The 14,032-nt window shown below is 33.8% G+C and overlaps 1 protein-coding gene across 3 annotated transcripts in view; it reads right to left on the reverse strand.

Moving 5' to 3' along the window:
- Positions 1-4,470: 4,470 nt before the first annotated feature.
- The window catches only part of LOC129801421 (kazrin), a 34,058-nt gene continuing 24,496 nt past the window's right edge, over positions 4,471-14,032 (reverse strand). Inside the window, exons 9-13 of one of the 3 annotated variants that reach the window (XM_055846434.1) lie at positions 12,820-13,145; positions 12,597-12,741; positions 5,944-6,055; positions 4,997-5,020; positions 4,471-4,927 (exon numbers count right to left, since the gene is read on the reverse strand). In XM_055846434.1, the coding sequence (XP_055702409.1) occupies positions 4,628-4,927; positions 4,997-5,020; positions 5,944-6,055; positions 12,597-12,741; positions 12,820-13,145 (907 nt within the window). In that variant the 3' untranslated portion in view covers positions 4,471-4,627. Of the gene's footprint in view, positions 4,928-4,996; positions 5,021-5,943; positions 6,056-11,611; positions 11,629-12,075; positions 12,432-12,596; positions 12,742-12,819; positions 13,146-14,032 lie in introns of those variants that run through there. The other 2 variants (XM_055846436.1, XM_055846435.1) reach the window with 2 other exon arrangements.

Raw genomic sequence — 14,032 nt, forward strand, 5'->3', positions numbered from 1 at the left:
TATTTTAATATTATTAAAAATACTGCATTGATTTATTGCACACCCACAATACAATGTGAATTGCTTCACATTCCTCATAATTCCTTCTTTTTGCTCTTCTTCCAATTTTTTTTTGTCAGTCTCTATATATACACATTTTTGGTTTTTCATTTTATCATTCTATTAATTTCTTTGGGAATAAAACGGAATAATGTTTACAAAAAAAATAGATAAGAATTTTTCAAATCCTACTTTCTTATTATCCATTAATTCTTCATTTAAAAATAGACATTGACTTTGTATGAAATACGCAGAAATTATATTGCACTTTCGTTTTCTTTTTATTTTGGTTTTTTCTCTATCTCATGAAATATTATTAATTTAAAAAATAGTTTTATTATAGTGCAACGAGTGACTCATCCAAAATCAAAAATCCAGAATCTCTAGTCGTATGAATGAGTCACCCCTTCTTGGTATAAAGTGATGCACATGGAATATTTTCTGTGTAAAAATTCTCTCACTTTAATTCAGTTATTATTGAGATAACAAGAGAGGAAATTCTATTTATCAAAAAGTTTAGGAAATGCAGGAGAAAGTGGGACAGCTGAATTTTTTTTTTTGCCAAGACTCATTTGACCAAACTTTATGACCTATTTAAGGGGTTTTGTATGGGTCACTCAGACTGAAAAACAGCATACAGTAGACTCTCTCTCAAATGGGCATTTGGGCGAAATGTCATCCGGTTTATCGATAGATTTGGGCGTCAAAGCCTTTTAAAATTCCAGAAAAAGCGTTCAATTATAAAGAATCACGATAAAATAGGAAGAACTACAGCGAATTTGAGCAAATTAGCTTCATAATTAAACGTGAAAATTATCAACAAAATTTTTCGCTTGATTGAGAAAGAGCCGATTGAGCGAGAGTCTACTGTATTTTCTTTACATTATTTTTCAACATAATAAGAAAAAGGGGTGGCAAAGTGTCCCAAGCTTTGCGAAATGCTCGAAATCGTGACTTAGATGCTATGCCGCAAAAGTACTTTCGCATCATTTACCGTTTACCGGTTCTCAACCGATTCATAAATCTTTCAAAAGATCCCCCCCCCACAAAATAGTTTTAAAGGTAATAGGATTGATTTTCAGATAAAAATTTTTTATCGGTTATGAACCGGTTCATTATCAATTCAAAACCGATTGGAACCGGTATAGTTTTGTCGAAAATTCCAAGACCTTTCCAACGACCCCAAACATGAGCCCATTCGCTTGATAAATGTGCTCTCTAGTGTCTTTTTAACCTTTGACCTTGAAAAACCGTTATTAGGAATGATTCAACGGTATTTTCGTATATGAACGAAATTTTCGCCTCGTAAAAATCGTGAACGTTCACTGGTGAAACGTTCACAAGTGAACGATTCACCGCTCGCGTTCGCAACTGCTAGAATAGTGATAATGAATGAGTGAGTGAATCAGTTGCGGTGAAAAACTGCTAGAGTGAATTCGAAGACGTCAAAATTCATTGTTTTTGTTCAGTGGTCATATAATTTTCACAAATTTTCTAAGTTTTCCGCGATATTTTAGCAAAAATGGAGCGAAATTGGCGTTAAAATAATACAAAATGTGTACAAACCTGAGAGCAGCGTCTGTTAACGTGAGTGAGATATTTTGTCAATCTTTTCGATTTGTCCGGAAGTGAATACTCTATACGTGTCACGAAAACAGTGTTTCGATAAATTATATTTTGACAATTTTTTTGCGTTAAATGCTTTATAAACTCAATGATTTCGAGTCACATTATATACTGGTTATGTGAGAAAACCTTACTACCGGTTCTACAATGTATTTTTCGTCCTGAAAATTGCATTCACTTCCAGTTTCACCTCATCAAATGATGGTGAAAAACCTAACCTAAAAAAACTGAGTGAAGCGAATCGTTCACCGCCTTCATAATCGCATTTTAGTGATTCACTAGTGAAATGTTTACTTTGATCTGTCAAGTGAATCATTCACCGGGTTCACTTACTTACATAATCCACCCCCTGGATAATATCTAAAACATATCCAAAAATGAAAAAAACGCACGACGCGTTTTCGAGCAATCCCAAAAAACATGATTTTGGAGGGGAAGGGGAAAGGTGGGGGGAAAAAGAGGGGCATGTTAACGATCTTTGGGTCAACTTATGGGGGGGTCATCCGAAGGTCCGAAGTCTCTATCTCCAACCGTTTGGCCTCTAGAGCTGATGACAGCCGGACGGACAGACGGACAAACAGCGTGACATTTCTCAGAAATCGTCTGAAACGTGAAGATTTGTTAAGAAAAGAGGTCTCCGGGGGGTGGAAGGTGGAAATTTGGGGGTGGTGAAAAAATCGAGGGATTATATATACTGCTCTCTCCGTAGAGTTCGAGCAGTAATTATTTAATCCAAACTCTTAAGTACATAGGGTAAATTAAGCTAATTCAGAACCTGCTCCAAATGGAAATTTTTCGCTATTCCAAATGGAAACGTCACTGTTTTTATGCTAAATACAGTACTTAATTACTATATTTATATATTTTCTATACCTCAGTTTCATTATTTAGTTAATTTTGCTCCAAATAAAGTGAAAATCCATTCATATTCACAAATTTTAATTTGTTAATTTCTCAGAAAAATTAAAAGTGTACCTTTTCACCATCGAATTTTTCATCGATCGACCATGTTTTCCAATGAAAAACACAATGAGGTGACTGTTGTTTATTCGTTTTGTTTAACATTTATGTCATATTTCTGGCTAATTTTTGTTAAATTAAGTGTTAATCTTTATTGTTAATGGTACGTGACGTTTTCAAATGAAATAATTACCTATTTTGTGAACAAAAAGGGTTTTTCTGAAGTGTCTGCAAATGCTTCAATAGGAAACCCCGGAAATATGATTCTTTTGGAGAGATTTTCTTATTGTTTTAGTTGGGAAAGGAAAAAAAACAGGAATAAGAACAAATCCTGCACTCAGGAGCAACTCAACAAGGTTTTGGAAGCCTTTCGCCGCGGTTTCACTTACACTGTTTGTCTCCAATTAGAAACTTTCTCTTGTCTCCATTTGGATTAATATGTTTCCAATAGAAGGTTTTTACACTCGCGTATTTTTCTTGTATTTAAGAAGTTTTCAAATTATATCTAAAGAATTTTCACTAAACAGTAACATTCTAGAAAAGTCAAGGAGCAAATTTATGTAATTCTCTTCAGAAAAAATATGAACTTAATATGTTGAATCTTCTGTCAAAGTTAAAGCGTCTGGAAATGGTTTTGAATTAGGACATTTGCCCTAGATCTCGTACATCTCAATAAAAAGTGAGTATATTGAAAAAAAGTTTTACACAAAAAATTTCCTTGCACAACTCATTGTTTGAAAAAAAGTTACAAGAAAAATTTTCTTTATAAATTTAGTTTAAAATCAAATAAATCGTACTTAAAATTAATAAAAGTTTTATCACGATTTATAAATTTAAAAAATTCAAACTAAAACCTGTGGTATTTCCCTCAATTTGTTTTTCTCTGCATTTTAGTTTTGATTGGATAAAGATAAATTAATTATTATTGTGTATTACCCAAGAGTTGTCTATTGAACGATGCATAAAAACTTATTTTATGCTACACGGTTCATTGTCATTATTCACAAAAAAACACTTAGGAATGCTTCATTTGACAAAAAACTCTGCCGTGCCTAATGTTTATTTTATATTTGGACTTGTCTAGAAAATTCTGCAACGCTGAATGGTACTCTAAAGTCATTGAAATGGGAGAATTTATCGTATTCAAAAGTATATTAATATGTGCAGTGGACAGTGGTTCTTTTGAAGTGGTTCTTTTCAACAAATTGAAATATTGATCAAAATTATGTGAATACTTCTAGTATAATATATTCATAAAATTTGTCTTTTTAGAAAATTCAATTAATTAAAAAATTTATTAAAAACAGACTGTATGTATATGTACTTATGTGCATTTAAAATTCTATTGCAAAATTTGCAAAATTCGTCCCAAAGTTGATAACTTTTTTAAGTGTACGAGAATATAATGCCCAGCGCACAATAACTTTTGTTTTGTAAACATGTTTTCGACTTTTCTGTGAGAGTGAATGAAACCTATCTTATGCCCAACGCATCACTTTAGAAACATGAACGTGTTTAGAAACATCACTTTTGTTTCTAAACATGTTTTCAAAATTTTCTATAAGTGTGAGTGAGATAACTAGATCTAGATCTCACTCACTCTCATTGAAATGTCAAAAACATGTTTACAAAATAAATGTTATTGTGCGCTGGGCATTAGTCATCCCGCTCACTCTTATAGGAAATTTTAAAAACATGTTTACAAACAAAAGTTATTGTGCGTTGGGCATAATGCCCAACGCACAATAACTTTTGTTTAGTAAACATGTTTTTGACATTTCAATGAGAGTGAGTGAGATCTAGATCTAGTCATCTCACTCACTCTTCTAGAAAATTTAGAAAACATGTTTACAAACAAAAGTTATTGTGCGCTGGGCATAATGGGGAATTTATACTGAAATTTTAAACAAATGATTGGGATTGACTGGTATTATTATAGCTTAGGGCTCTTTCTGGGAGAATACCCTCCTGTTGCAGGAGGGAAAATCCCACTTCTTGGGCGCTATACGGGCCCAGCCGCGATAACGTCAATGTCACTTATGCTCTTCACACGACGATGCTGCCGCGGGAGAGTGCATCCGATGGGCGCCGTTTCAGTTGGAGGAGCACTCACACGATGACTGGGCAGAGAAGGTGGTGGAGTTGTTGTGGGTGGTTGAGGTGGGTGTTGAGTGGGTGGAGGTGAAAAAAAGGAGCCCACCGTGGCATAATCTTCGCTGCTATAAGAGTTTGTTGGTGATGTTGGATTAAACAGCTTCTCAGGACGAGTCTTCGTGAAACCGAACACTTTCGATAGGGAACTCTGTTCATGCGACAAAACATTAATTTTATGCTTTTATTATAAGAATTGAAATCCTCATTGGTATCTTACCTGTGATCCTCGCCATGTGGCAAACTAATTTATTGAACATTTGGCGCATTTTGCAAGATGGAAAAACACAATTACTGCCCATTCAATGGATTCTGAGTCTCAATGATCTCTCGGTGAAGGATTGTTGTTGGATAAATTAGGATTTCATTTTTTTTTCATTTGAGCTATTTACCTACCACTAAAATTAATTACAAAATTGATTATCTATTTCACAGTATTTACATATTTTCGTGATGATTTTGATGCTTCGAATTCAATTTTGCATTTTGTTTTCGATTCTTGTAAGCATTTCGTTTTTATCAGTTAATCGTAAATGAAGTTTGAAATTGTGTGAGATGTGGTTTTGTGAGAAAATTCTAATCAATAGCACCAGTTGCATTTGTTTTCCTTTTTTATAGAAAATGCGTATAAAAAATGGATTTTAGGATTCAAGAAGGATTTGTGGTTTTCTTTTTTGGGAAAATTTCAATTTCGGATATTTCATTTGATAGTAAATTATTCTAAAATTCGGCAACTTTCAGTATACAGTTGATACAGTTAGATATTGAAAGATTTGTTGCACAAAATGGTGAAACAAAGAGATTCACCCACGAAAGCACAGAAAATCTAACACTCAATTGATCAACATTAAATCAATTAATTTAAATGTGGTGCATTGAGGGATGACATAAAATTAATTAAGTGGATAAAATGGCAATCACATGCAATAAAAATGAATTGTTTTTTTCTGAGAGGTATTTAGCTTTTTACGTATAATATAGCGGTTCTTTTAGTTGCCAATAAAAGCTCCCAAGATTTACCTTTTCTGCATTGGTGCTCAAAACGTTCCCCTTGAGGACTTGGGTTATCGAATGGGAATAATTGAATGTTTTGAGGTGAAATAAGGAACAGGAAGGACTGAAGAATGAAAAATAGTGAAATGAAAGACTAATCAAACGTAAACTCACCCTTAGACTCCCGGATGTTTTTCTGTCAATCGTTCCATGGTGGTGCAATCCTCCAGATCCAGTAATGGGTATAATTTGTCCACCACTACGTATACCTTGGCCCAGCGTGGCTCTATAGAAAGTCGAGCGAAAACACAACACATTTATCAAATCAACAAAATATTTGTAAAAAAAAAAACAATACAACAGAGAAAGAGAGAGATGTAAAAGGCTTAGAAAAGCACAACGACAATCTCAATTCAGTTATGTATTGCCCGTTCAAAAATTCTAGATTATGAATCTTGTATGAAAATATAAATAGCTATCCTATATTTCTGTTACAAGATGCTTTAAAAAAAAAGTGAGAGAAACGTGAAAATAGCTCATTTGAAGAACAGTAAAACTATGGAAAATACTTGAAAATTGATTTCTTTGATAGCATACATCTTATTGATTTTTCTTTCTTTTCTACAGTACCACTTTTTCAAGAAATAACATAATAAATTTATACTATAGATTTTTTGCTCTCTTTTCTACTCTCTTTAAAAAAATCTATAGTTTAATAATTTTTTCAAGATTAATTTATCCTGTATTTTATTCACAATTAAATCGTTAAGAAAAGCAAACACGGTGATAAGCTCCTTCGAGATGTGTCAAGGGTATTCTATCATTTTAGAGATGAAAACATTTTTTTGCCAAAATTTTTCGCATTGCAATAAGCCTCACTCAAGTACTAATATTGTAGTATTAATATCGTGATTTTTTTTTTCTCTAAAATTTGCAAGACAACTTCACTACTCCCAATGAACATACACAAGTGGCTATAACGCCTTACCGCACATCGTTCATAGGTTAGATTAGATTATAGTGGGAGCGGTTCCTCGCGGAACCGCTGCACCCAGGCCTCCTTTTGGGTCCATTATGCATCCCATATTAAATTAACCCCTGCTAAGGGCACGATGGTTCAAGCCAGCCCGTTTTTCGGATAAACTCCATGAAACAGGGCGTTTTTAATCTTGATAAGTCTTCATCAGACAGCACCGTTTTACCCAGCAACACCCGTCTGATGTTACATTAACTTGGGGTAGTCGCACACTTACTGTGTTATCACACTTCCACATTAAAATTTTAATATGATTCACATTAATTGTCGCTGGTGAGAGTCCAAATGTGTAATTTGTGTGTTTGAATCATTTTATATTCAAAATTTGATCTATTTGTTGATAAAAAGGTAGACTTGGCCCGCAAAATTTGATATAAATTGATTTATAGCATTAATGCGAAAAATTAATACGATTTTCTCTTTAATTTTTTAATGTGAAAAATATTTATACTTTAGGTAAATTTAAACTTATTTTTGCAGGCCAAGTCCTCTTCTTTATCAATAAATAGAAAAATCCCAAATATTAAGTGACTCAAAGACACAAATAACATATTTGGACGCTCAAAAGCGACAATTAATGTAAATCACATTAAAATTTTAATGTGCAAGTGTGATAACGCCGTGAGTGACCGTGTCCTCAGTTTGGTTGCATCCTCTACACATTATGTTACATTTGGACACCCATTTTTTGAGGCCCATCAACCCGTCAAATAATATCTGCAGATATCTTTAAGATTTCTGTAGAGAAAATCTACACCTCTACAGAATATCTGCAGATAATATCTGTAGATATTCTTACGAACTTTATTTGGGCTTGGGACAAAATTCGTCAGAATATTTCGGCAGATTTTCTGACGAATCTCTGACGAATTTCTGTAGATATTCTGCCGATTTTCTGTAGATTTTTTCTACATTCCAGACTTTCCAGACAAGATGTGTCAGAAGAGATGGAAAAATTTTTCACTGAAGTTTGCAAAATTCAATAGAGTTATTTTTTGTGATATCACGGTGTTTATATAAAATAAAGAATTCTGCGACGCCGTGTTATAAGTAGAGAATAGTGAAGTGAAAAATTTAAACAGAGTGTCGACCAAAATTTCGTGTTTTTGTATCATTCGATTGGCGATTTTTAAGAAATTAGTATTTTTGCTCGCAGTTTTTATACTTATCTAAAATGTGTACTCGGTAATGCTTGTTAAGCAGAGCATACAATTTTCTTTATAACTTCTACAGTTTCTTCATAAATCAACAATATTTTTGTGAAGTAATGGAGGTTATGCAGATTTTCTCTGAATGTACTAGAATATACCGTTAAAATTCAAAAAAAAAACTCCGAGTAAAATCGGCAGGTAGAGCAATGATTTGACGGGAAATCATTGCTCTACCTACCGATTTTACTCGGAGGTTTTTTGAATTTTAACGGCATATTCTAGTACATTCAGAGAAAATCTGTAGATTTTCTGCAGAAATTCTGCCGAAAATCTGCAGATTCTCGGCAGAATTTCTCCCTAGAAAATCTGCATAACCTCCATTACTTGACAAAAATATTGTTGATTTATGAAGAATCTGTAGAAGTTATAAAGAAAATGGTATGCTCTGGTTAACAAGCATTATACCGAGTACACATTTTGGATAAGTAAAAAAATGCGAGCAAAAATACTAATTTCTTAAAAATCGCCCATGGAATGGTACAAAAATACGTAATTTAGGTCGACACTCTGCTTAAAGTTTTCACTTCACTATTCTCTACTTATAACACGGCGTCGCAGAATTCTTTATTTTATATAAATACTGTGATATCACCAAGAATAGCTCTATTGAATTTTGCAAACTTCAGTGAAAAATATTCAATCTTTCATATTCAATCAAGACACAGCTGTCTGGAAAGTCTGGAATGTAGATAAAAATCCACAGAAAATCGGCAAAATATCCACAGAAATTCGTCAGAATATGCACTAGGATTCGTCAGAAAATCTGCAAAAAATTCTGATGAATTTTATCCCAAGCCAAATAAAATTCGTAGGAATATCTACAGATTTCTCGGCATTTACAAAGGTGTAGATATTTTCAGCAGAAATCTTAAAGATATCTGACGAAATTATTTGACGGGGGTGTTTGTTTAGACAGGGACCGGTTAGGAGAATAGCAATCTGCAGAGCTCTCCAGCGACTGCCTCCCACCAGATACACTGTCCTTTTCTTATATGCAAGTTGGTCATAAACAGAGGGCTAATTTTTGAAACTCTAACTCGCACCCGTGAGCTCTTTAGTGGCCGAAAGAAATTGACTCGCACACCCCGCAGATTCAAATTCTTCTGTAACGACTTCTTTGTAACATAAAGTACTTGTTGCACGTACTCAAGAATTTCCGGGGTGTGTGAGTCAATTTCTCTCGGCCACTAAAGAGCTCGCGGGTGCAAGTGAGAATTTCAAAAATTGGTTCTCAGTTTTTACACTCGACAATCCTAAGTTGCGGTCCATTCCGATCATAGTTTAACCTCTCTTTCGGTTTTTGACTTATGAACCTTGGCCAAATTCTTAGTCTAATTATCAAAAACAACTACCGTACATGCGGGTGACTTTGGCCTTAGGGGGTGGCTTTTGCCCCCCCCCCCTGCTATCCGTACTCCGTAAGCTTTTCTTTAACTCTAGCATTTAAGGATGAATTTGACTTCAAGCACTGAATTTCCTTCAAGCATTTAAGGATGAGTGGTAGATCGGATCTGTGAAGACCATTTTTAAACCCCAGAATTAAAGAAAAGTTTACGAACAGCAGGGGTGCAGAGTCACCCTCGGAGGCCAGTCACCTGCATCAGATGTAATTTTCAGATAAAATTTAATATCCTCTTATGTCTATTATTCACTAACTTCTAATCTAAATAATTTACCTACATAGCATTAATTTTGTCGTCTATCATAATTTAAAAGTACAAAGCTGTTTTTAGTTACTACATAAAAATACTTTTAAAAAAAAAATGGTAAAGCTTCTTTTTGCTCTGCAAAAGGTTTCACTTTTACACTTTATTTGGATGAATATTTATATTGATGAATAAAATTAATAACAATAAATATCCGTAAAAAAAATAATAAGAAGAAAAAGCATACTGACAAGTTAAAATTTTAATTTTAAACAGAATCCAATTTTGAATCTCGAGATTTACTCACTGTTTGAGTTAGGTAATGCCCTCTACACACTAAAGAGATTTATGTCCATATTTGACAGTTTTCTCTACACAAACATACGCTGAGAGAAATCCGAAAAAGTTAAAATAAATTCCGGAAATGTTTATTTTACCCTGCACTATTGATCCGAAATCAGTGTAAATATTATGCTTTTTAGGTGTATTAGGTTTTTATGTTACCCTTTTTCATGTTAATTTTACCATTAAAAAGGTGTAAAATTAACATTAAAAAATGTTGATATTATTATTACACTTATAAAGTGTTAAAATTATGAGGAAAAAAAGTTAATCGGACTCCCTTTTTTTCTCAATGTAGGCAATTTGCTTCAATATGGACATAAATTTCTCTAGTGTGTGGAGGACATAAAAGAAATATACCATGAAGAAATGCTTTTATTTTTTCTTCTTTCACCTTTTAATCATTTTAATTGTTTTCTTTTCCTTCCTATCTGAAATTTCAAAATTCAGCATTAGTTTCTGTTTAAGATTGCCCTTAATGCACCTAACGAGTATTTGCAAAATTTTCAATATTGGGCTTTTATTGGTTTTTTAATTATAATTTAATTTAAAAAATTAATTTAATTTAATTTAAATTAAATAATTGATAAAATAAAATTATAATTTATTTTAATTTAAATTATAGTTTTTAATTATAATTTAAAAAAGGGCCATTAGTGAATTAAAGGGTAAGTTTAACCCCTAATACACCTAAAAAGCATAATATTTACACCGATTTCGGATAAATACTGCAGGGTAAAATAAACATTTCCGGAATGTTATTTTAACTTTTTCGGATTTCTCTCAGTGTAGGGTAAAGTGGTACAAGATGGACAATGGTACAAGTTAGACAGGGCTTTTTTGATAAATTTAGTACTTCATTTTTATTTGTATTTAGTTTTATAATTTGGTTCTTTGTGCTTAAAAAAATTAGTACTGTGTTTATCAAGAAAAAATCCCTGTCCAACTTGTAACACTATATGTCCAACTTGTATCACTTTACCCTATTGGTTGTTCCCTCTGTGAAATTCGAGCAATAATAACAGAGCTTTTAGTTTTATAAATGATTGTAAACCGAAGAAAATAAGTTATTTAATTATTTTCGTACATCAATATCGTATTTGTAACCCAATATTTCAGTAAAAATGTATAACTATCTGCATCACTCCGAAGGAATTCTTGATAAAAACAAGTTTGGAGAATCATTGATTTTCTCATCATTTTTCAATCACAAAGTCTTTGACCTATCTTGTGAAAAATTGTGGCATGTGTTTATGGCTAATTTTCCAATTTATCTCACTTTTTCGTTTTTCGAAGTCCACTATAACGCTTTTTTCTTGTACCTAACACCTGAAGGAGACAAATGAAGGCAGAAATCCTAACACATTCGCCAAAAATTAGGTAAGGCAGAAGGTAAAATGAAAAATTGAAGAAGAAAACATTCAAGGAAAAAATGTGCTTGTGAGGAATTATGTTCTTTATTTGGCAAACACGAAACTTCTCGCCGGTTTATTTCATTCTAATTGCATGGTGGGTTTCTTGAAGAGCAAGGGACAAAGAACGTACAACTACAACATTGCTGAGGAAAAATCATGCATTTTTTGCCCAAGGATTACATTAAAGCTTACATTTGATGGACTTTTTCCTGCGTGAGGTTTTTTATTCGTGTTTTTTTTTCAGCAACAAAACGGAAGAGAAAGATTTTAATTAAATTCTGCAGTGACAGGCTGTTCTTCCATTTATTTTGGAGAGAGAAAGTGGAGAAAGTAAAGAAATATCTTCAGATTTATCCTTTACCTATCCTATTCTCACTCCTGCACACATTTTCCTTCATTTTTCTTCATCATTCATTGACCGCCAAAATAAAAGACAGTGTTTTTTTTACGGATTTGTGGTGATGGGCAAAGAACAAACATTTGACAAAATGTGCGATCATTTGATGAAGTTTGCGCTAACCATTAATTTACTAAATTGTGGGAAGAGAGAGAGAGGCAATTAAAGTGGCGTGAAAATGCAGAGAAGAACAAGTAAAGCAAATTTTAATGAGCAAATAGCATTCTTCTTCATGAACAATTGTGAACAATGGGGCAGACCAAGGATAGGAAAGAAAACGTCTCGATGAAGTACGGTAAGTGGATGGAAAAATGGTTTGAGGATTCTTTTTTCCTTCTTTTTTCTTCTGGCTCAAGGAAAGAGACATTTTGATAATGTGTTATGTTTTTCGTGTCGTGATGTGAATAATGTTTCACCCTCTAAAATAATAAATAAATCAATTTTTGTATTAACTCCAATAAATGAATTTCTTTGTATTAATAGAAAATTGGTCGTTGGGCTTTCAATTAAACCCGCAAAAACTTCCTCTACTTGAACTTCTTCTCACTGGGCAATCCGCTTCCGCCCCGTGCACCATCCGAAAGAGAATCATCCACATCACAGAACAGAACATACCTGTTTTTAGGGGGGGAAATAACAACAAATGCATGAGGGAATATGTGTGAGGATGAAGTTTTTTTTCCAACCCAATTTCCTCTCTTTCTCTCCATAACTTCCTCCATTCTCTGCATTGTGACTTGTGAGATGTGAAATTGAGGGAATTTTCAGGATTTCTCTTACCTTGCTGGTAGGACAAGAGCGTCAAATTCAGCCGTCAAGTGACGCCGGATGATATTCTTTGAAGGTGGAATTCCAAGGGCTGTGGCCATTGTTTCCCCAGAAAAGGAAGGTTCCAGAATCACAAGACCTCCATGAACTCCACTGTCTGAAACACAGAATAGAACAGTGATTTAAAAATTAAAAATCTGTCTCAGTAAATAAGAACGAATTTTGCAAAACACACCTTTAAGATTGTCTGCATACTCAGCAAGGTCAATAGATCTGACCCATCGAATAAATCTTTGATTGGTCCACACAATTGGATCTGAGTCTAGACTCTCAGACTGCAAACGTCGCATAGCTAACTCCTGCCGATCATACTTGATGATCCGAAGAACATGGATACCATGAACAATGCTAGCCTGATGAAACTTCCTCGTAACACCCAACATCTTTTCTAGTTCCTTCTTAGATAACGTGTCTAACATCCGAGCATCCACCAGTGAGTGCATAAAGGACTCTGCATACTGTGGTAATCCAATATCCGGGAGCCATTCTGAAGCCACCCATCTGAAGGATATCAAGAAGATGAAATGAGAAAACCTGTCATCCACTCTGAAAATTCTTGCATAATTGCATTCGCCGAAATCCACTCGTGCTTACAAATTTTAATGAAAATGGCAAAATGCGAGAACTACTTTTAATATTCTGAGAGCTTTTGAGATGCTAAAAGAGCTCTCACTAAACGTTCTCTTCAAGTGCATGTCTCTTCGACATATTTAAATCAATACTCTGAAAGCATTTTGCCATTATAAGAAAATCCTTTAAAATCCTGTGGGTGACGATAAAAAAGTCTTCATGATCCCACATTCACAATTTCAACACGCAAATCGATGCAATTGCTGAACGGAATTGGTCATTTGCCAATTTGTATGGATTCTCTCCGCGAACAGATGAACAACTAATCCAATAAGCTATCGCGAAAGGTGAAAGTACCTTTAACGCGGTAAATTTATCAACAATGGGCTTTACGAAAGTGTTAAGATTGGAAATCAATGCAGATTTATTTTTGAATTCCAACAATTTTAAAGGGAATAAACATAAATAGCCCTTTTTGGATATAACGAAAAAGGGTTGTCAAAGCGTCCTAGGCTTTGCGAAATGCTCGAGCTTGTGACTTAGATACAGTCTCAAAAGTACCTTTGTATCATTTACTGCCTACCGGTTCACAACCGATTTGAACCGATTTATAAATCACTCTAAAAATACCTTAGTAGTAGGGTAAGTGTGCCAAATTCCGGCCAGCTTGCAATTCCGGCCACCTTTTTTGTTCCTCGAATTTCCATAAATTTTTAGTTGATACATACTCTAGAGATTATACAATGCTAAAGAATAACAAAAAAATTAGCTTTGACAAACGAGAAGACGTGAAAAAGACATTGGAAGAATTCCCGAAG

The sequence above is a fragment of the Phlebotomus papatasi genome, chromosome 2 (genome assembly GCF_024763615.1).
Source record: "Phlebotomus papatasi isolate M1 chromosome 2, Ppap_2.1, whole genome shotgun sequence".
Classification (NCBI taxonomy): Eukaryota; Metazoa; Arthropoda; class Insecta; order Diptera; family Psychodidae; genus Phlebotomus; species Phlebotomus papatasi.